Source organism: Leptodactylus fuscus, chromosome 4 (genome assembly GCF_031893055.1).
Source record: "Leptodactylus fuscus isolate aLepFus1 chromosome 4, aLepFus1.hap2, whole genome shotgun sequence".
Lineage (NCBI taxonomy): Eukaryota > Metazoa > Chordata > Amphibia > Anura > Leptodactylidae > Leptodactylus > Leptodactylus fuscus.
The window spans coordinates 200,470,865-200,494,079 of NC_134268.1; the positions used below are offsets into that span (position 1 = coordinate 200,470,865).

Sequence of the window (23,215 nt, forward strand, 5' to 3'; positions counted from 1 at the left end):
TGCTTCGGTAAGGGTTCTGGTTGTCATTTTACATCCTTCTGTGCTGTGGCTAAGAGCAGGTATCCACATGATAGGTTTTCAATGATCCGCGAGTGATTGTGATCTTAAAAGGGGCCTTTCACCACTTCCACCCCTTTGCATACTTTACTAGTTCCTGCTCCACTGATTCCAAAATAGTGGGATTTTTTTTCCTCTAGCCCCCGCCAATCCTGAGAAATCAGTGGTATTAACTTGACAGAAGAAAGCGTAACTGTGCTAAAACGTAAATGATTACTCAGGAATGGTGGGGGCTAGAGGAAAAAATTCCAATTAACCAGTAGCAATGGAGAGGAACCTATTGAAGGATGCAGAGTGTTGGGGATGATGGAAGAGGTGGGTAAAAGGTTCTCTGGAGTCATTATAAAGTTCTGGTATTTTAGATATTACCGCCATCATGGACTGCATCAAGCATGGTGGAATTCAGCTGCCCAATCCTCATCTCCGCTGACATTTGATGTTGGGTGAGTTACAAATCCCCCCATACATACATACAGTAGGCCAGTCCTTGCAATAGCACCTTTATGCAATATAGAGTGTCAGCTTAAAGGGGTTGTGTCACCACAGAGTGAAGATCGTAGAGGGCCTGACTGCTGGGTCCTCCACCAATCATGAGAATAAGGGACCGAAAGATCCCCTGCTTGCCCCCATGTGAATAAAGTACTGGTGGTCTTGTTTGTCCAGTGCTGCATTCTGTCCATGGTCATCTTGGAACAAAACCCTACAGGAGCTGTATACATATAGGGGGACATAAGTTGTAATCATACAGAAGATAAGCCCCAAAGCCCAAGACCCTGGTGCAGATGGCATATCGTATCTTTATAGGAGTACTATACAGAAGCAGGACTTGGCCGGCTTCCTCTCTAGTGCCCTCCCGAGTCAGTACAGGCCGGGAAACAATTCAACCTGGACCTTGTCTAGATCTGGGGAACAGCAACTCCATTTATACAACTCTATTTATCCAAAAATGAGCGGTGTCATACCGAGCTAAACCAGAGGACCATCAGCAAATCAAGAATACTGCAGGCTACTGTAAACACAGCCTGCAATACCGCTGACAACACAATACCGCCGATGCAATGTGATGACGTTACGTCCCATTGCTTGGCGACATCTCATCCTACACTCTCATTCTAAAACATCCTCAACTCATTCATTATTATGGATATTTACAGATATTTCAGTGGGATCCATGTCTACGGTGCAGTTGCCAAAATCCCCAGACGTCTGATGGCAGAGGAAACGGATCCAACATACCGACTCTTCTTGTCCAAATCTATCGTGCCAATAACCACCCCCAAAACAAGCAGCTCCAAAGCGTCTGGCAGCCCCTCGTCTCCATATAACTACTGATCCGGATAGAATGTAATTATCTGTAAAATAACCATTGTATAATGAAGTGTATACGGGAGGCCGAGCGCCATGGCGTGTGCTCAGACGCAAGACGGCTGAATCGCTTTATATGCAAATATGTTTGTTTTGTAAATTCTGCCGCGCTGCCCCCAAATGGTCGATAGCAGATGGAGGAGCCCTTTGCAGTCTAGACATATGGCATTTGACCTTTATTGCTCTCATCTAGCTTAGAGAGGGAGATGGAAGGAAGGGAACATAATCGGTGATGTTCAGAATCTGTTCCAAAAGACAAGACGCCCTACCTGTGCCAGACCCACTCTAAATAGGATTATATGAGATGGCCTAAAGCCAAGGGTTATATAACACCTCCTAGATAAGGTAACTAAATACAAGGTAGAGAGTGATATTCACACAATTCAGAACAAGGAAATTAATTTTGACCATTCCTTACATTTTTGGTTTGTCATCTTAGACTTATTCGATAGGTTTTGGTATGAGTTAGGTTTATAAACCAGCAATTCTCAGATCATCTTATAGGGCTACATAAGGGACGGACCAGGACTTGAGATCCTGAAATGCTTGCAATGTCTCTATGTAACAAGGATGCAAGGTCATTACACAAAGGGTCTTCCTTTTCAATGGAAATCTATTTTCCTCTCCACTTTTTAGGTTCTCTACTTTCTACACATTGGTCTATGAAGAGGGGAGGGGTAGCTGCTACTTATACTCTGCTACTCTGCACTCTTAAGGCTGGTCTTACATGACCGTATTGATTTTACGGTCCGCAAGTTGCTGATCAGCAACATAGACACCGCAGACGTCCGTGACCTGCTGCATGTGCTCATAGAGTGAGTCCGTGCAGTGCCGTAAATTCACGGCCTTTGTGGACCTGCTTTATAAAGTGCGGACCTCGGTTGCAGCCCGGCACACCACGGATAAAATATCCGGTAGTGTAAGAGGCTGCACTGATTAGAATGTGTCCGCAATTGAAAACCCTCAATTGCGGACATACATTACGGCTGTGTAAGACCAGCCTAACACTGCTAGGTTGTAGATAAGAGGCTATCGGTGCACACAATAAGGGAATTGAATCAATTACCCAGCTGGCAGCAGCCTCCTTCTCCATCAAGCTCTGAGTGGGAGGCTGAATAAGGACACAGAATCTAATGAAAACAAGTTGACGTTGAAGTCAGCGACTTATTTCTGACTAATGGGCACATGTCCAGTGCCCATCCCTCCTTGCTGGAGCTTACACACAAACATCTAGTACATTGCACTGGGCTACACTACATTGACCAGTCATGAAAAAAAATATTACGAACGCTGCTTCCCGAATCACTCGCTGCTCTCGACTTCCAGCTCGCTCTTGACATGGACATATGACAGCTGCCGCAGTCCCATCGCTGATATCAGGTCATAATCGCCAGAGTAGGAAGTTCAGAGAGTGGTGGGGGACTGGGAAAGGTCAAAACTTCAGCAGCGAGGAGTCATGAGTAAGACTACATTATTTTGGTACAAAATTATTTTTCATTGCTGGACAACGTGAGTCAGAGTGTTATGTGAGGACGGAGAATCCTTTGCGGTGCAGTCATTGCACTGTATAACCCAGCTTACTTTATAGGAGAGAATCCCCAGGTACCCTTATTAGAGATGAGCGAATAGTATTCGATCAAATACCTCACTCCCATAGGAATGCGTGTAAGCGGCCGAACACAAAGGGGTTAAGCGCAGTGAATATTTGATGCGCTTAACCCCTCGGTGTTCGGCCGCTTACACGTATTCCTATGGGAGCGAGGTATTCAATCAAATACTACTTGCTCATCTCTAACCCTTATGGTTAGCTTTGTCTCTGACCTCAGTCACATGGTCGTCTCTGCTCTACTCTATGGACCTACAGTTGGAGTAAAGTAGAGTCTGTGACGTCAGAGAGCGCTGGAGAAGCAGCAGGTGAGGCCGAGACAAAAGCAAGTTATCCCTTATCATTAGGGAAACGTGCAGATCAGTAGGGGTCCGACTGCACAGATTTTTGCATTGGGTGGTGGTCGTGCAGCATGTGGACTGGTCTATTCATTTCAATGGGGACGCCAGAGATAGCCAAAGTCCAGTGCCAGACCTCTGCTATTGATCAGTGGAGGGTCTGAGTGGAGAGGTAGCCCAATGATCTGCGATGGATAGGGGATAACTTGCTTTTATGGGAAACCCTTTTAGGCTAAGGCCCCACGTTGCATAAATGCAGCTTTTTTTGTTGCGTTTTTTTTTTCAGCCAAAGCCAACAATGGCTACAAAAGGAATGGGAAATATATAGTGAGCTCTTATACTTCTCCCTACTGCTCAATCCACTCCTGGCTTTGGCTCAAAAAACCACAACAAAAAATCTGCGTTTCCACAACATGGGGCCTTAGCCGTAAGCAGGTTTTTGCATAGAGTGAAAGCACTGTAAACATTTCCATCCCAACTCCTATTATCTTGTTGTGACTTCTCAAAGACCTAACATTTTGTGTCTCAGGGGTCTTCTTTTTATCCAAATTCACCTTCCATCTCCAAGGATGACGTTCTGCAAACATCCCCGGACTTGACTCTCTCTGTCTATTATTACTGACCTTGAAGGTAAAGAAATAAAATAAGAAAGTGAAATAAACTATGGGAAAGTATAGCACACCAAACAGCAACCCGCTAGTATCAGCCAGAGCTGCGTAGGGGTACCGGTGGGGAAAGGCGCCTGTAGTGAGACTCACACGGCCGAGTTACAGGTACAGAAGAAGCAATTCTAGGCAATGTAGGTAAGCTACAAGTTATAGTGAGCAAAGTTATAGTAAAATAAAAAAAATAAAAAAATAAGGCTTAGGTTTAACACTCATTGAGACTAGTTGATAAATGCACTCAGGGCATTAACATGTTAAGCTCACGCCTTGTACTGACCATTCATATACATACAAGACCTACCAGCCCTGCTACCATCTTATCTGTTTATCCTTATTTACTGCCTACACAAGATTACTGAGGACATGAACTGATCTGCTGCATTATGCTGGGATCTAATGTAAGCCACCCAAAAATCCTTAAAGGGAACCTGTCAGCTGCTGCCCTATCTGAGAGCAGGGAGAGAAGCTGAGCTCTGTGATATATAGGGTTATATGATAGAGGAGAGAAGCTGAGCTCTGTGATATATAGGGTTATATGATAGAGGAGAGAAGCTGAGGTCTGTTATATATAGGGTTATAGGATAGAGGAGAGAAGCTGAGCTCTGTGCTATATAGGGTTATATGATAGAGGAGAGAAGCTGAGCTCTGTGATATATAGGATTATATGATAGAGGAGAGAAGCTGAGCTCTGTGATATACAGGGTTATAGGATAGAGGAGAGAAGCTGAGGTCTGTGATATATAGGGTTATATGATAGAGGAGAGAAGCTGAGGTCTGTTATATATAGGGTTATAGGATAGAGGAGAGAAGCTGAACTCTGTGAAAAAATGGGGTATATAATAGGGGGATATATAGGCCGAGTGTGCACAGGCTCTAAACAGGGAGAGGAGAGGTTCGGAGGGTTCAGCCGAGAACAATCCATAGAATGTGCCTGGTCAGCTTTAGGTTAAGTCGTAGATCTGTTGTGACTTATTTCATGTTTCGCCATACGTTCTGGTTCTATTCACACTATGCTGTTGATATATACAGTTTACATTTGCTTTCTATGTGCCAAATAAAAAGGTATTTACTCTATTTTTTGCTGTACATGGATTCCGCCACTGTCCTGACTACTTATTTCTGCGACACTCAAGGCCCCGATTCTGATAAGAAGCAATAGTGATATTATTTGCTGGTGCACACGGTTTCCTCACCTGATGTATAGGAACAAAATACTGGCATTTATAGGCGGCAGGTATAGCAGGAGTGTAAATAGAAGCATAGACAGGTTCCTATGGACAGAGGCAGAAGCAAAGCAAGAAAATTAGAAGAAAGGAGTGGTTGTAAAGAAAAAAAAAAACCTAAAATATAGATGGCTAGCTTACAAAGCAGCATAAAGCCACGCGACAGACAGGGGGGCAAAAACCTGGAAAGCGCAAAAGCCATAATCTCTTCTGTACTTCCAAAAGCCATACACAGCCCATGCAATATATACAGCCAGACCAAAGCAATGACCGCGGGTTCCTGTATATAAAACCACCCTGTATATTCCTAAAAGGAACATATTCTCCACCACCTATGTGTGATGCACAACCTAATACTATAGGGACGTGTTCACAGAGCTTGCAGTAGGCAATGACCTCAGTCAGAAGACAGCACGTAGCATTATGTCAGCACCGCTAACTCCTACGCCAATGGTAGACCTCGCCATATCTGATGACATCACTTCAAAAGCTGCACAAAGAAGCGTATGGACAGCACACGGCCAACATTAGAAACACTCCTTACAAGCCGTTGCGGCATAGTCCGGCTTACCCACAGCTGGCTAGGCAGGACATAATCATCCTTAATATCTCCTTCATCCTACAGGTCAAAACAAACAGGGAGATGAAGTACAAAGACCCAAGTGAAGCAAAACTTCAGAAATCTTAAGTTATAGGCAACACGATTACCAAATGTAACAAGGGTCAATAGAGAACATGAGGTGTGACATGACGCTCCTGGGCCCCAGTGCAAAATCTGTACTAGACCGGCCAACTACAATGTATTATTTAGAGTATTGGTCTCCTCCTATTGGGAAGAGACACCTCACGGGGTCCTAGACCCAGGGGATGTTGTGTCCTCTGCACCCCACTAAAGGTGCTGTGTCACTACAAGGGGGGACCGGGCTGCGGATAGAGAATTGTGTGCAGTCACACACGTGCATTAGCACTCCAAGGAGGACTTAGGCGGACTTTCGATCCCCTGGGTACCCAGCACTTGAGCCTCCAGTGATCGGACACTTATCCTGACCTGTGGATAAGGAATAAGTGTCCATAATGGGGCAAACCTTTTAAGTTATGTCCCTACTGCTTCAGGATTGTGGGGCACATGGGGGTATTCACCAGTAAATTCTCAGAATTACACTATGCTGTCTTCCTACGAACAACATTTTTCATGTTCTACAAGCCACATACTATAGCAACCATGATCTAGATCAGTCATATAGGCATGCAATAACGGTTCCTGGCTAGTGTACATAATACGGCCATGTTTGCTGTACTTCTTATTACTCAGTCTTAAATTTGATGGCTAAACAAGTGACCTAAATGTGTTGGGCCAACGTCTGACTAAACAAATGGGATGGCTTAAAGGGTTATGCTGTGAACCATTTTCATACAAAAGTCTGGGTAGTAGCAGATGTAGCATATTAAACATAATACCCTGAGATGTGGGAGCCATTTATTACCTGGGATTTCATTGCTGGGAAAAGTGGAGAAGGGAGGGGGTACACAAACAGTGAGAACAGGCAGATGAATCATGGGAAATGTAGTTTGTCCATGTAAACAACAGTGATACAAGGAGCAGCAAGTAAAATAAAGCCAAGCATAGGCTGCACAAAGGAACAGTGAGGATTTAGCACTGCTGTGGATGTATTTGTAGATAATTTTTGGAAGCTGAATAACCCCTCCTTCCCACTCACCGTACTATTATGTCACACTGAGCGTATAGTTCATGTTCAGCGCAGTAATAGTACGGCGCTGTATTGTTGCGGGCACAGAAGCTGCACCTGTGACATTACTTCCAGCACTCGGCGGTTTATCCCCCGAGATACCGTGATCAAAACTGCACCCTATCCCATTCCCCAGGGTCGCCCTGTCCTCACCTGGTTCCTGAGGTAGCTACCTGTGCTTTGGGGGTTGGCTAAGTACAGTAAGGTGATTCCTTCAGTAAAAAATGGGAGGAGGTGGAGGCAACAGCAACACAACCTGGGGGTTGGTTGTGATGACGTGACTTGGGAGTTGGAAACCACCTGGAACCTCCCATAAAATTGAGAGCAAGTATCGCACCCCCCAGACAAGTCCTTTAAGAGGTTTAATAATTAAGACGCATCTGCCGATGCTGAGAACGTTGAGCCTGGCACATATCGCAGCAGTCTTAATAAATTCCCCTACAGTATTTCCCCATCACCCCACTACAGCCACAATAAAGTGTATAGCTGCAATACCTCACACAACCCATGGACAAGAGTGAAAAAGAAAAAAAAAAAAAAAAAAAAAAAAAAGGTTTTTCTAATCCTCGACAATCCCTTTAAATACTTTAGCCACACAGGTTATACAAAGTCGAGTCGTCTCTTCCCATTGGACTGAACTGAGTAAATACATGATTATAATGTAAATTAATAAGGGAAAACCTGCCAATGCTTCTAAACCATATTTTCCTTTAGGAGCGTATTCCATTAAAGCCTGTGCCAATGATATTTAGCGGTAATCTCATCCAAGATGAGGGGAGCCAAACATGAACTAAGCTAGCACTTCTGCAAATGTCTTAAGACAGGGCACATCTGGAGCGAGGTGTATTTCCTTGCCCCCTCCCCATCTACCCCATAACCCAAGAGAACTGTGCAAATAAAATCATCCTGCAACACTGACTGGGCGAGTAAAGCGTGAATCCAGCGGCCTCATTTCTGGAAGAGCTTAACAAACATTAGCTGGAGAAGAAGGCGGCTTAGGGATCGGCTGGCTCCGGTATACATATATACTAAGGACGACTATATGCTCTTTACTGCTCTTGCTAATCTCGGCTGCTTCTCCTGCGCAAACTGCAGGACGTATTTTTGTAACGTCAGTGGAAACTTCTGAGATTCTTAGGTATAAAATAGCAATGTAAATGCCCTCCAGCGAGCCGTATATCTGCTACCCGCCCATGCTGTAAAGTGTCAAGACATGCTTGGAATATCAGGGCAGAATTTCAGAGATTACTGGAATAATTGTAACGTCTTCTAATTATAAACCGCACCATGTATGTGTGCTGGTAATGGGAACCAAAGGCAAGGTCACTTTAAGTGAGCACATGGGATTGATCTCTTATATATACACAAGTGTGTGTGTATACATATATCTATATAGGAGAACAGAAAGTTGCAACAGTCCTCTGCTAGCACCAAGAGCATTACTGCTATGTGTACTGTATAGAAAAATAAGTGAAAATTAAGTCGGTCCTTTGCACGTGTGATAATATCTATCTCTCTATCCCATATCTATCTATCTCTCTATCCCATATCTATCTATCTATCTATCTATCTATCTATCTATCTATCTATCTATCTATCTATCTATCTATCTATCTATCTATCTATCCCATATCTATCTATCTCATATCTATCTATCTATCTATCACCTATATATCTACTTACCTATCTAAAGTTACCACCTCCACCATTTTCGATCCTACAATAGGTGCCGCTCCACTGAATGCGCCAATGCAACACATTGGATTTTTTTTCTCTAGCCCTACAATCCTGAGCTATCGTTGCGGTCAGTCTCAACCCCCAACATACTAATGAAGTTGTCTTTCAAGTGGGTGGTCCCATGCAAATCTGGAACTGTCCACTTGACAGTAGGGTCTAATTTGCTTATTAGGGAACTGAAACTAACAGCACATTGCTCAGGAAAGGTGGCGGCTAGAGAAAAAAATTCTAGCTACTCCCCTCCAGTCACTTTTGGGATCCTCTATTTCAATTTCCTGGTCTCTGTTCTCACACAGGACATCACGGTGACCTGGGATTGGTTGTGGGATCATTTCCAGTGCATAAAAGAGGGAGCGGGGCGTACTGAGTAGCAGATGCCCAGAAAACACTGGAATGAGGACTCCTTAAACACTCTGCATCAGGGCCGGCGTCAGCGCACGGCATAGTCGGGCAAGTGCCGGGGCCCACAGAGCCTTTGGGGGCCCCCCAGCACTTGCCTGTCACAATTTCAGCTCATCGGTGTCCGTCCGCCGATGAGCTGAAATACATACGCGATGCAGGAGCTGTGAGATCAGCTCCTGCTTTAAAGCTCCGGCCCCGGCTTGCGTGTGTAGGCGCGATGACGTCATCACATCACACTTACACACGCAAGCCGGGCCGCAGCTAAGCAGGAGCTGATCTCACAGCTGCTGCATCGCGTATGTGATTGGAGGGAGAGAGAGGAGCGTCGGGGGAACGATGGAAGGTGAGTGATAGAAGGTGAGTGTAAGTGTTTGTTTTGTATTACATATTAAGGTGAAACATTATGAAGGGGGCCCATGAAACTGGGGGGCAAATGAAGGGGAGGGGGGGGAACGGCATGACACTGGAGAACATGAAGGGGGTGGGGAGAGAACGGCATGAAACTGGGGACAGAGATGGAGGGGGCCCAAAGAAACTGGGGGGCAAATGAAGGGGAGGGGGGAACAGCATGACACTGGGGCAGATGGAGGGGGGAGAACAGCATGACACTGGGGCAGATGGAGGGGGTGGGGAGAGAACGGCATGGAACTGGGGACAGAGATGGAGGGGGCCCAAAGAAACTGAAGGGGCAAATGAAGGGGAGGGGGGGAACGGCATGACACTGGGGCAGAGACGGGGGACATGAAACTGTGGGCAGATGAAGGGGGAGAACGTGATGAAACTGGGGACAGAGATGGAGGGGGGACATGAAACTGGGGGCAGAGGAAGGGTGTATATGAAACTGGGGGAGAGATGGAGGGGGAACATATAATTTACAGGTGACTGTAGGAGGATTATACTGTGTGGGAGCACATAATGAATGAGAATGGGTGGAATCAACATAAAAGTGGGTGGAGCTAAGTTTGCAGCGGCGCGCAGAGATTGGGAGGTATGGCGTTGGTGACGCCACACTCCTGCATGACATCACTCGCTTCATCTGCAACGCACAGTGTCTCGACTCCCCCACCTCCTTTACAAGGGGGCCCACTGAGGCTCTGTCGCCCAAGGGCCCATAAAAACCTGGAGCCGGCCCTGCTCTGCATTATGACTAATAGATGAGGTTCCTGAAAGCAGGCCCCCTCTACAAATGTAAGATTCTCTATCAGGGCACTTGAAACAAAAGGTTTTATTGCCAGACAACCCTTGAAAACTTTCTTAGTGCCAGGAAGATCAATGGAGGGCTTTTGTCAGATCACAGCTAAGCTCCTGGCTACTGCCTGCAAATGACAAGGTACAATACTCTTGAACAAGGTCTGCATGAGTCCTTAAAGAAAATCTGAAGATTCCTTCTATTACTTTCTAACCACAGGGAAAGGTCCTGTCAGACCACAGCTCTGCTCCTTGTCACTGTGGGGAATCCTTTAAAACCCTCTAGGAAAGCAGACGGGTGTGCAACCCCGGGGCGAGGTGAATGATGCTCTTTGAATCCATCTTTCATAAAACGCCCCCTTCAGGCCTTTCACATGGGATGATACAGTATACCCATTGTACCCACTCTGCTCTTTTAATGCTGCAGTGGCAAGAAGAGAGACTGCGGGGAAGGAGACGTAACGGTACAAGTATCTGCTTAACCTGCGCGGATTATAGAGGAAGCCACAAAGACAGGAGGGCATAGACGCAAAGTTAAAGAGAACCTTTCACCACCTCCACCAATTCTAGTTCTTAGCATATGTTAATAGACACTGCTCCTCTGATTCCAGCACAGTTGGAATTTTCTCTCTAGTCCCCACCGTTCCTGAGTAACAATCGCAGTTAGTTTTGGTCCCTGATAGGTTATTTAAGCTCTGTAATGTCAGGTGGGCGGTGTCAGGCAGGGGGTGTGACTCAGAGCTCCAATCAGAGGCAGCCAGTGTCAGAGCTCAGCCTCACCCCCCTTGTCTGCTCCTGTCTGACACCGCCCCCCCTGATAGTACAGAGTCTAAATAATATATCAGGGACCAAAACTAACAGCATTGATTGCTCAGGAGTGGTGGGGCCTAGAGAAATAATTCCAACTGTGCCAGAATCAGTGGAGAAGCACCTGTTGCTATCAGATGCAAAGAACTGGAGATCAAAGGATCCCCTTTAAGGCACCATTTAGCATCACAATCTCCATTGAACAAATTACAGTTTTTGTCCTGTACAGTCTACACACCAGCTGTATACCAGTGCACTTCTGCTCATAAGAAACGTGAACAAGGCAGAGGTGTAAGCTGGAATTTCCAGGGGGGCCCACGGATGTGAGATCACCTGTGTTTGTCGAATATATCCTCGCTGTATAAAATAGTGTGGTAAACTATGCTACAACCACCTCCAGTAGATGGCACCAGAGAGAGAGTTTTTCTTCCATTTAAGGGTACATTCACAGAGTTTTTTGCAGGCGGATTTTGATGCAGAATCAGTCTCAAAAATCTGCCTGCAAAAAAGGCTCCCATTCATTTCAATGGCATCCCACCCGCTAGTGATTTTTTTCAGCTAGCAGGAAAAAGCAGCGACATGCCCCATCTTCCCGCGGCTGACTCAGCCACAGCTTCCACAACGCAAGACTCACTCCTAATTAGTCCCATTCATTCGGGCCTAATCAGGAGCGGGATGCCAATGAACTGCATCGGCATCCCTTCGTGGCTAACCGCGCTGAAAGGTCAAACAGCGGAAAAGGTTTCTGAAGTGTGAACAGACGCTTAAAGGGGTTGTCCCATCACATGGTTCCTATCTATACTGCTAGTTTATGTGGATGTAAGACTTTTCCTAAATGCATTGCTTTATCAAAACTGCTTTGTTTGGCCGCTATCTTAATTTATTCCCCTCATTGTTTACACTCAATTTCTATGGCCTTTTGGCCTATGCTTTGAAAATACAAGAGGTAAAAAAAACAAAAACAGATGGGATTCTTTTGCTAATGGAATCTCTCCGTTATTCGGGTCTATTGGAGGACCCAAACAAGGGACAATCAGACCACAAAAACAGCAGTAAGAGTCTGACTGACCCCAATGACTTTGCCGATTGTCAGCAGCCACCGCACAGAGCCTTAAATATGTTACAGGGCCTGTTCTAAGGTCAGACATTGACATATAGGATAGTTATCCCCAATGGGTGGCACAGAGACAATGTCCTGTTCTCATGGAGGAGAGTTCCTGCTCTATACCTCGGATAAAAGACTCCAGCACAGTGTGAACGCTGCCCAAGATGTACAAAACAGTGATAAATTAGACTGCAAAAAGAGGTCAAGGCAAATTTTCTTGCAAGGCCAACCCCCCCCCAATTACATCTTATTCTTTCATTAACCCATAGAAGACGACAATAATAAATTTCCTTACGTGTGTTCTCGGTTTCAAGAACACATGTATTTCATCTGCTTTTATCTCCTGTAAGTGATGGAAAGCTCTTGGAGAACGGCACACGGCACATCTGGCTATCAGCTGTGTGAGCAGGACTGAAGCAGATACGGGAGAGGGCCATTCCTCGGCGTAGTTCATCTTCTTAGGTATACGGCTATCGGTGCACCTGGGATCTATTACTGGACCTCCAAAGACCCTTTGATGTTACGTGAACAGGGATCCGACATTAGGAGGGAAAGATCGGCCCCTATTCCGCCAAAGCGTACGTGATATTCTAAATGTAAACCTTACCGATGGAATATAATTTAATTTGGGACGGAGCAAAAATTTAAGACATAAAATATTCACTGTTTATAGGAAGGACTGGAAATGCTCACGGCCATATATACGCTCCTATTACCGTCTAGACATAAATGGAGTACGGCCACTTACTGTACATGCCACGTTACTAGTGTAAACTACAGAAACAAATGGATATTATAAAGCCTCGTTCACACGGAGCACGGGACCGCGTATTTTGGTCCGGATTCTGATGCGGGAAGCCGCATCAGAATTGGACCAAAATGCAACTGTCGCGGATTCCGACAGTCGCAGCTTCCCGCTTCCGGAGTAGGCTCAAATGAATGAGACTAGTCCGGAGGGTGCTGTCGCGAGTTGGACGCCGTGGAATCCATCTGAACAAAGGGCAGCTCGCTTCTTTTTTCCGTGATCCGGAACATTCCACTCACGGAAAAAAGGAAGCTAGCGGTCTACATAGACTTCTATTGTGAGGGGGCGGATTCTGAGGTGGATTCGGCGTCACAATCCGCCCCCTCTTGCCCCGTGTGATCGAGCCCAAAGACATTCACTTCTATAGGACTGCTGGGACGCCATCGATCCCATAGACGTGAACGGAGTGCGGGCCATGTATGTGCACCACTGCTCCCTTCACTTGGTCACTTCTAAATTCTACCTGCTTTTTTTTACAGATCCATCAGGGATGTGATAACTTTCCTGAAATTGGGAGACTACCTACAGTAGTTATGGCAGACATATTAGCCGTTCCCAAGTTTCCATGTAAAATATCTATATAACAGACAGAACAAACTAAATGGAAGTTTTGTCAACTTGGCAGAAGGTGAAACCTCATTGCTAATCTTTGGCAGGATCTGACATAACACTGGAGACTTAGGGGACTACTTAGACCACTTTAGCAGCCAATTTGACTTCTCCCATCCAAGCCGTAGGTACTTTAATGGCTTCCTGGTTCCTCGAAATTTATGTCAAGCCTGTGGTAACTGGGAATTACTAGCGCACGGGACCGCTACCTCTGGATTACTTTATAATCAAAAAATAGGGGTAAAAGTTAAAATGGAAGCTGGCACTGGGAGTGGTGGTAATACCCTTAAAGGGATATCCAGTTTCTGATACTGATGACCTTGTCTTAGGATAGGCCATTAATATTAGATCTGTGAGGGCTCCCGGTAAGGTTAGCACGTCGCGAGTTGCACTACTCACTAGCCATACAAAGTGTAACTGTGGGTTTAGGGACTCCAGCATGTTTAAGGATAGGCCATCAATACTAGAAACTAGATAACCTCTTTAAAAGGGGTTTCCAGGCAAAAACCATTGATGACCTATCTCAGGAATAGATGATCAATATCATCAATCACCCGGAACCTCCATGGATTAAACGTTCTCAGCAGCCTATACACTAAGAATGGAGCAGGAAGCAGACATCACCGTTCTCAGTGTAGTGGCCAAACCAGGTACTGCAGAAATGGGAGCTAAGCTGCAGTAACTCTGTTCCGCCACTACACAGAGAACAGCGCTGTCTGCTTCCTGTTCTATTCTCTGTATCAGCTGCTGAGATTAATTATAACAATATAACAATTATAACAATTAATCTATGGGGGTGGCAGGAAGTTGATACTCGCGGACCTGATATTGATGACCTATTAGGAGTAAATCTTTAAAAGAAACCTGATGCCTCAAAACTACCATATAGAAGACAGTGAGAGCAGTGTGAACATGCCTGGGGCGATGGCTGTGCAGTGTCCCATCCAGAGTGATTATAATATATATATATATATATATATATATATATATATATATATATATATATATATATATATATATATATATATATATATTGCGCCATCAGCAGTTCTGAGGGGTCGAAACTGCTGACAGGCTCCACATGGGAAGGCAGGGGTCACATGGGATGGGTTAACTACAGGATGCCCACTCCCCAGACCAGACCATGAGGTTTGCTGCACCTTGTAGTTTCATTTCCTAGGCAGATACCCCGACTTTCAACCTTTGCATTGCAGCTTGCTTAAAGGTGAACGTCTACCCCCAAGTGTCTCTCTCCAGGTTGTCCCCAGTAAAATCGAAAAAAGTATCAAACAAATCCAGCAATCTTTCCCTCTAAGCATATCCAGTTCTAGAACGTACCGTGACAACATTCAATCAGGGGGCGCTCAACTTGCCCACCGCAGTAATGAAACCAATATGGAAAAACCAATAAATTCCGCCATAAACGCTCGCCACAATACTTCCTAACTGCACAGAGGAATGCAATGGCTTTGGTAATAAATATTTCTGTACCTCTGAAGATCTCTACATCTACTGCAGGATATGCACTGAACGCTTTCTGCCAGCCATTTCCTTCATGTCCGCCACACAGACAGCAGGATATAGAGAAGCTAATATGTTCCATGGCCCTCGACCCTGGCTGCAAGAGGTCGTATACGCTGGATAACACGGAAGCCATACAATCTACAAAGTGTCATCTATGGACCGCTACATGGATGGTAGATTGGGGGTGGTGAGAGGAGAAAAGCAGACCAAACAAGTTGCTACTTTTTGGATTTTTTAATTTTTTTAAATTTGGTTATGTAGATTGTGAGCCCCATATAGGGATCACAATGTACTTTTTTTTTTCTCCTATCAGTATGTCTTTTTGTAGAATGGGAGAAAATCCACGCAAACACGGGGAGAGCATACAAACTCCTTGCAGATGTTGTTCCTGGCGGGATTCGAACCAAGGACTCCAGCGCGGCAAGGTTGCAGTGCTAACCACTGAGCCACTGTGTTGCCCCACTTTTTGGATAATTAGCAAATATAAGGGGATGGATCTCAAAGGATAAGACAGCAAGAAGGTCTTCCTTTTTTCCTTTGGATGCATGCCACCACATACTGAGCACAGATACGGAACCAAACGTAAGCCAACAAAGCGCTATCGAAGAGCCGCAACATTTTCCCTCTATTTCACACTGCAGAGTCTCAATAACTTATGTCCTATATTATTTCAGAGTGTCCCCTCCCGATCCAGGTTTGTGATAGGTTTCTCTCCGTCAGCTCTTAAAAGCAGGAGGCTGGTGTCAAACTGTGCAGAATCTCCACTGTGCTCAGACTAGATGCAAAGTACACACACACAGAACATAGTACACGCATACAGAACATAGACAATGCAAGTAAGGGGAGTTTACTAAGCCTGTGCTAATCGCTGTATGGTCCCAAGGACTATAAATCTCAGCAATCCTGATCCATTAGATAAGATGGACAGGATCTTTTCAGCTACTCTCAAGGGATTTAGGGCTCGTTCACACGGTGTAATAGGGGGCGGATTCTGATGCCGAATCCACCTCAGAATCCGCCCCCTCACAATAGAGGGCTATGGAGGCCGCTAGCTTCCTTTTTTCCGTGACTGTTATGTTCCGGCTCATGGAAAAAGGAAGCGAGCTGTCCTTTCTTCAGGCGGATTCCGTGGCTGATCAAACCCTGGCGTCCGCCTCGCGACAGCACCCTCCGGTCTAGGCCCATTCATTTGGGCCTACTCCAGAGCGGGAAGCCGCGACAGGCGCATTAAGGTCCTAAACAAGACCAAAATACGCGGTCCCGTGCCCTGTGTGAACGAGACCTTACAGAGGATCAGGGTCTGATGATGTAATCCAGTAGTTCCCAAGTAGTCCGCGACACAACGGAGTTTGTAAGATCGGGACTGGTGATCACATGACACCGGTGTCCTTAATGAAAGTATTCATTACCGGTGAGCTAAAAAATGACAAGAGCGGCGCTTCGTGCCAACACTACGAGGGAGGAAATTTGGAAAACCCCTATGTGAAGAACCTAAGAATCTTTCGGGAACCAACATGTCTGGATGATAAATACACCGTAACTGTGCACTCACAAATGATATAATCCTGTAACCAAACAATGCAGTGACCACGATCTTCTAAGAAACAGGGAGAGCTGCAAAGTTCTACTTAGATCACTGACTATTTTATTGCCTCCAGACCCATTCAGGTTGTTCCAAGAAACTTTTTAAAAACACTTGTAAAAATGTATGTGCATTAACTACCCGGGTGCAGAGCTGCGCTCCCAGGAGTTAATCCTGATGTGGTCAGAGTTAAGTACTGTGTGAGTCCTGTGCCGCAGCCTTCAGTAACAAATAGCAGGACTGTTAGATCTCAAAGTGCCGGGACAAGGTGGACAGTTTATTCCTAACATGGTTCTCTTTACCTTCTTTTTCAGCGACTGCTCAATTTCTTGCAGCTGGGTGCGCGAGCTGCGCTCTATGACAGACACTTTGCTGTAGTCCTGTTTTTTGTTAAGCCTGTTCTTCCAGTCTTCCTCCCCGCTCTTCTTCAGCAGAGCCAGCCTAAGAAGGAATAATATGCCACATTGTTTGTGAGACATTCTTAGCAAGTCATGATGTCCACAGAGACCCAAAAGGACAATTCACTACGGTTTTTTGGACAACGGCCTTATCGACGCGGACAAGAAAAGATGTCCTACTCTGCAAAAGCGAGTGTCTAGACTCCTGGCATTTGGTTTTATGCAATGCAACAGAATTTAGGCAAAGTTAGTATATTGTAGTGCCGTGAGTTGTATATCCAGGACTTGCCCGGTGTGCGCTACTGGCAGCGAAATAAGTCAAGGGCCACCAAAGTTACGACTTTACAAGTGTTAGGATAGATCATAAATGTCTGACGGTGCGGGGATGGCAGTCGACCTCCCACACAGATCAGCTGTTTGGGTACGCCTGTACTAACCAGTGCATGGAGCCGGATGCAGAAGACACATCACATAGTGGCCAGGCGTTGTTACTACCACTCAGCTCCTATTAACGTTAATGGGAGAAGTGTTGTAGTAATAGTGGGCCCCTATACATGATACAGAGCTGCTACCGTCCCGTGCAATCAGTTATTCATGGACATATGTATCATTTTAGGATAGGCCACAAAACCCCCCCGTTAGGCTGAAGCAACATGTTGCGGAAATGCTGGTTGCAGATTTTTCAGCGTTTTTTGGAGCCAAACTTAGTAATAGCCACAGAAGGGATCTGAACGATCTAGGAAGCTTCTTATACTTCTGACTTCTGCTCAATCCATTTTTGGCCTTGGCTCTAAAAACCGCAGCAAAATCTGCAACAAAAAAAGCCGCTTTTCTGCAATGTGGCGCCTTGGCGTTAAGGTTGCCATACTATGACTCTCTACACACCTGTACTGTTATTTCTGGGCTCTGTTCACACCAGGAGTGGTGAATCCACTGCATGATGGACACCAATGGTGCCTAAAAGACTGTAGTAACCCCCGCGAAGCCCGTCAGGTTTCTGCACTACTTTGCCTGCCAGCTTTGACAGGTTCTACAAAGGAGCTTGTGAAGCAGATGTGAACGCAGCCTTAGATAGCTGTAGGCCAAAAACTCAAATGGCAGCTATTCGTCCCACCCCCTTCCCATCACCTCGACTGCCCCGTATACATGTATGCTTGGCTCAGTGACAGCTCTGGTGGTGACTTAGTTCACTTGATAACAAGGGATCAGGCATGTTGAAAACAAACATGCCCGAGCTTTCTTTCCACTGACAGAATCAGGAAATCCCATTAGATTGTTGTGAAGGAGAGGAGCTGTATAGTCAATGAATTAGGAAAAGGATTCTATTCCTGTTGGCGTTTCCATCTCTTAAAGCTATACACACCCCTGCAAACAACAATGAACAGAATTTATGTAATACATTATTCCATGAGACATAGTGATGATCAACAATAAGACACAGAACATTTACACCATGTTGCACTTTCTGGACATCTGAGATGGAGGGTGAGACACAGTCATCCACCGAGTCCAGAGACTACTTACATTTTATTAGATTAGCGCTCAGACCCTGAAAGTTCTAAAAAAAGAGACAAAAACTCATTGTATCCCCTGGGGCTGCCACAGCAGATAAGAACGTTGCGTCACAGCACATAATAGGACAGCCTGGATGCCTTTGTTTCATCGTGTGTATGACAGTAATATCCAATGGACACAATGCCGCAGCTATTGACTAAGAGAGCAATTAAAGTGTAATGAGAAGCATATGATTCAGGATGATTCAACGTTACCAGTCCCTCGGCACAGACTCACCGACATCACCGAGCGCAGGAAAGTGCCCTGACGGCAAAATACAACGTACTGTGATGGGACATCCTACTGTCTTCTGTTACAATATAGGGCGCTTTACACTCAAGTAGATGCATTTCCCTATTTGTCTTAGGCAAGGGCTACATGCTGACATAAGATCGTAACGTTGCCCTACATCACACCTAATACTTGTCAATGTGGTTGTATTGCAACCCAAAAGTGGTTGCGAGCAGGCAGCAAAAAAATCCAACCCTGGTGGATTTTAGCGCAACCACATTTACAAAGATTAGGTACGACGTTTGCAATTCTGCACAATTCGTCACGAAGCCTAACTATATCTTGTGTTCTGTTAGGGATAAGGGAACTAATAGGGAAGCGAAAGAAAAGGACCACATATTTAGGCAATAATAATATACTTTACCCATCTGATCTATAGATAATGTATCATGTACTGTATATACGTCATTAACAAATGGTAATAAAATTATATATATATATATATATATATATATATATATATATACACACACACACACACATATATATTCTAATATATAATATAATTTTTATTATTAATATATATAATTTTTATTAATATATTATTTCTATTATATATATACACACCGTGTGTGTATATATTTATATTTTTTTAATACATATATAAATATATGTATTAAAAAAATATAAATATATACACACACGGTGTGTATATATATATATATATATATATATATATATATATATATATATATATATAGAAATAATAAATTAATAAAAATTATATATAAGTTTTTTTAATACATATATAAATATATGTATTAAAAAAATATAAATATATACACACACGGTGTGTATATATATATATATATATATATATATATAGAAATAATAAATTAATAAAAATTATATATAAGTTTTTTTAATACATATATAAATATATGTATTAAAAAAATATAAATATATACACACACGGTGTATGTATATATATATATATATATATATATACACACACACGGTGTATGTATATATATATATATATATATATATACACACACGGTGTATGTATATATATATATATATATATATATATATATATATATATAGAAATAATATATTAATAAAAATTATATATAAGGTTTTTTTTAATACATATATAAATATATGTATTAAAAAAATATAAATATATACACACACGGTGTATATATATATATATATATATATATATATTTATATATATATTATATATATATATATATATATATATATATATATATATATATATATATATATATATATATATATATAAAATAGACCCGAACATCACGCACCAAATATTCCTCACTTGTTGCATTCCATACAATGAGCAGCATTTAATATGGCTTACCTGTCTCGGATAGACATGCTTTTGCCGGAGATGTCAAAATCCTCCTCTGAATTGGTGTCGGTGGCAGGGGCGAGCTCTGCTGTTCTCTCCGGGGTCTCCCTTTCCTCTAGCTCTGCTGCCTGTGGTCTGCCGGATAGCGCAGGCGAAGTGTGAGAAACTGCTTGTGATGTTGTGACGGTGCCAAGAGGTTCAGAGGCCGGCTCGACAATCTCTGCTTATTGTGAAGAAAAGCCCAGCATTAGTGAGCAGTCACATGGCTTGCAGACTTGTACTTGTAAACCTCCCCCCCCCCCTCCTCGCTCCGCCGCTGTAATCTGCCAGCTGAGCTCATCCCCCTGGTTACACATGTGTTTCCTCAAAAAAAAAATTATATCATTTCGATACGCTGCTGACCTGAAAGGCAAACATATCAGTAGGGCACTCCTCGGTGACGTCATGGCGGAGATCTAATCTCCTCTATCCTCTTGTTTGCAGGGCTCTTGCACAAATAAGCGTCTTATCCACTCACCTCTTCCTGGCCAATACATTGTAGCTGAGCAAAATAGGAGCAGGACAAAGGCATAATATGGAGACGGAGAAATGAGAGTTTATAGGAAGGAAAAGGCTTGTGAATGAACATGGAATGAGTCAGGGAGGTGGCAGCGGCTATAACCTGCCCCCCAGGGCACCGGGGCAGGACAGTCACATTATAGCAAAGCACAGGATGTTGTGCATGTACTGGATACAGAAGAAAGGCTTGCAGAGACAGGACACAATGCTACAGTGTCAGGCACAATACCCAGAGGAGTGCAGCAATGGCTGAGGTCAATAGGAAACAGGGGAAAGAATCAATATCTGAAAGGTTAGATCTGGTATCCCATATACAGGGCTTTCCAGGATGTACATATTTATGGGTTATCCTTAAGTTGGACCCTGCTGATCAGCTGTGACTGTGGCAGCCTCTTCCCTTGGCTGATGATGTCATGGGTCACATGATGCAGCAGTAGCTCAGTCCTATACAAGGAAATAAAGCTGAGCTGCAATACCAAGCACAGACCCTATTGACATGTGCTTAAAAAGAAGGCTAGAGGCCAAAAAATGCAACCAGCTGATCTGTGGGGGTCCCGGGTGTCAGACAATATGTCATAACATATTGATGACACATTAATAAAATAAAAGGATACCTGGGGTCCCTCAGGACCGATTCCTGTGAAATGGATCTGTCTTTATTGCTTAATCCGTTCTTCTGTTCCTACGACGGATCAGAACAATGGGCTAAAACGATGCAGAAGTGAACCCTTTTATATAGTCTACACAGTACCTAGATAAGTAGTCAGTGCACTGTGTCTGGTTTGGACATCCCCACCTGCTAGTAGGTGATCTTTGGGGGTCTTACAGCTGGGAGCCCCCTGTGATTCGCCACAGTCCCGCGTCTCATAGGGCGCCCCAAAAGCCACAGACATTGCTCTAGGCATCGGCCAATAGAGGAAGATACTACACAGATTCCCATTACATGTACTATAATAGGAATCGGGAGCCAATAACCCATCTGACCTAGGAACAGATAAGATGTCTTTGCATACATATAACCTACAAGTGGAACAAGGGAAGCAGCGATGGTCCCCGTACTAAACACCATTACTGGCAGTAGCTATAAAACCCGCGTCGCTCATGTTTATCTTCAGTCCCTGATGTATATACTATACGCCAGACGCGCGGTGTGATAATATACAGTGCTTGTGAGGTTATACACAAGGTACAGCTGTGATCCTATATAGCGGCGGCTTCCTAAATCCCACACACTATATCACCCTTCTCACCAATATATCCGAACACCATGACATTAAGCGGCAAGCATAAACCCGAGGCAACTATCCAAAGTTACCACCAGGGGGTGTAAAACAAGCATCAGAGCCCAACCACTTGTCAGCGCTGACCCTGATCTGCAAAATCCAGTGGCCCGAGGTGACAATTACCCTCATTATTGTCTGTCCGCGGCCTATTACTATTTAATCCTCTGAAATACAGCTCAGTGACAGGCGGCCATGTGACTGTGTAGTCGCTGGTAAAACTACCAGAGGTGACATTATAGTAACAAGAGAGTGTATATAAGAATAGCGGCTCTGTATTACAATCCCAACACCTTCTGATCATGGCGGCCCCAGCGATCGGAAAAGGGATAAGTATTCATAACGGGACAATCCCTTTAAGCTAGCCATTTTTGGGCAAGATACTTGATAACCAATAGACCAATTTTTACAGAAAATAATGGGGCAGAGAGATTGATAAAGACAGCAACCAATCACAGTGAAGCTTTCAATTGGGAAGAGCAGAATATAGAATGAGAGCTGCGCTGTGATTGGCTGCTATGGGCAACAGGCTGGGGTATATTTTGCAAAGCCAAACGTTGCCCTCAATAGGGAGACTTATAAGTCGGGTCCAAATGAAAAGCTTAGAAATCCATTAGCAGCTTTTAATGAATTCAACAGTAATTCAGACATTGCAGTAAATCGCCAAAACCTTAAGGTGTTTCCCAGCTGATAAACATGGAATACTTCCAGACGAGTGACTAATGCAGATACAATACAGCCGGCACCCGCACCATTCAGGATCAAAGTCCAGGATATAAAAGTAGATTGTGGTAAAGGCCGTCATGACAATACGGAAATTCTGAGACGCCACCAACATTGACCGCCATTAAACAGGCCTTATAGAGATGTGTGTACATGTGTGATATATGGCTGTAAACCAGACGACCCTTCATGTCTATGATCATGATGTCGTTGTTCACTATGTCAGTCTATTGCACTTGCTTTCTACGTTGCAAAGTTGACAGTGCACTGAATTCAGTTCACCTTCAGTCTTGCAGGTATCTGCCCCCGTTAGTTTCAGCTACCCATATCAC

General features: G+C 44.2%; 1 protein-coding gene across 2 annotated transcripts in view; it reads right to left on the reverse strand.

Moving 5' to 3' along the window:
- The window catches only part of SVIL (supervillin), a 126,849-nt gene that overhangs the window by 28,709 nt on the left and 74,925 nt on the right, over nt 1-23,215 (reverse strand). For both annotated transcript variants that reach the window (XM_075271570.1, XM_075271569.1), the window contains exons 15-19: nt 20,332-20,545; nt 17,064-17,202; nt 5,826-5,873; nt 5,225-5,302; nt 3,921-3,989 (exon numbers count right to left, since the gene is read on the reverse strand). In XM_075271570.1, the coding sequence (XP_075127671.1) occupies nt 3,921-3,989; nt 5,225-5,302; nt 5,826-5,873; nt 17,064-17,202; nt 20,332-20,545 (548 nt within the window). The remainder of the gene's footprint in view (nt 1-3,920; nt 3,990-5,224; nt 5,303-5,825; nt 5,874-17,063; nt 17,203-20,331; nt 20,546-23,215) is intronic.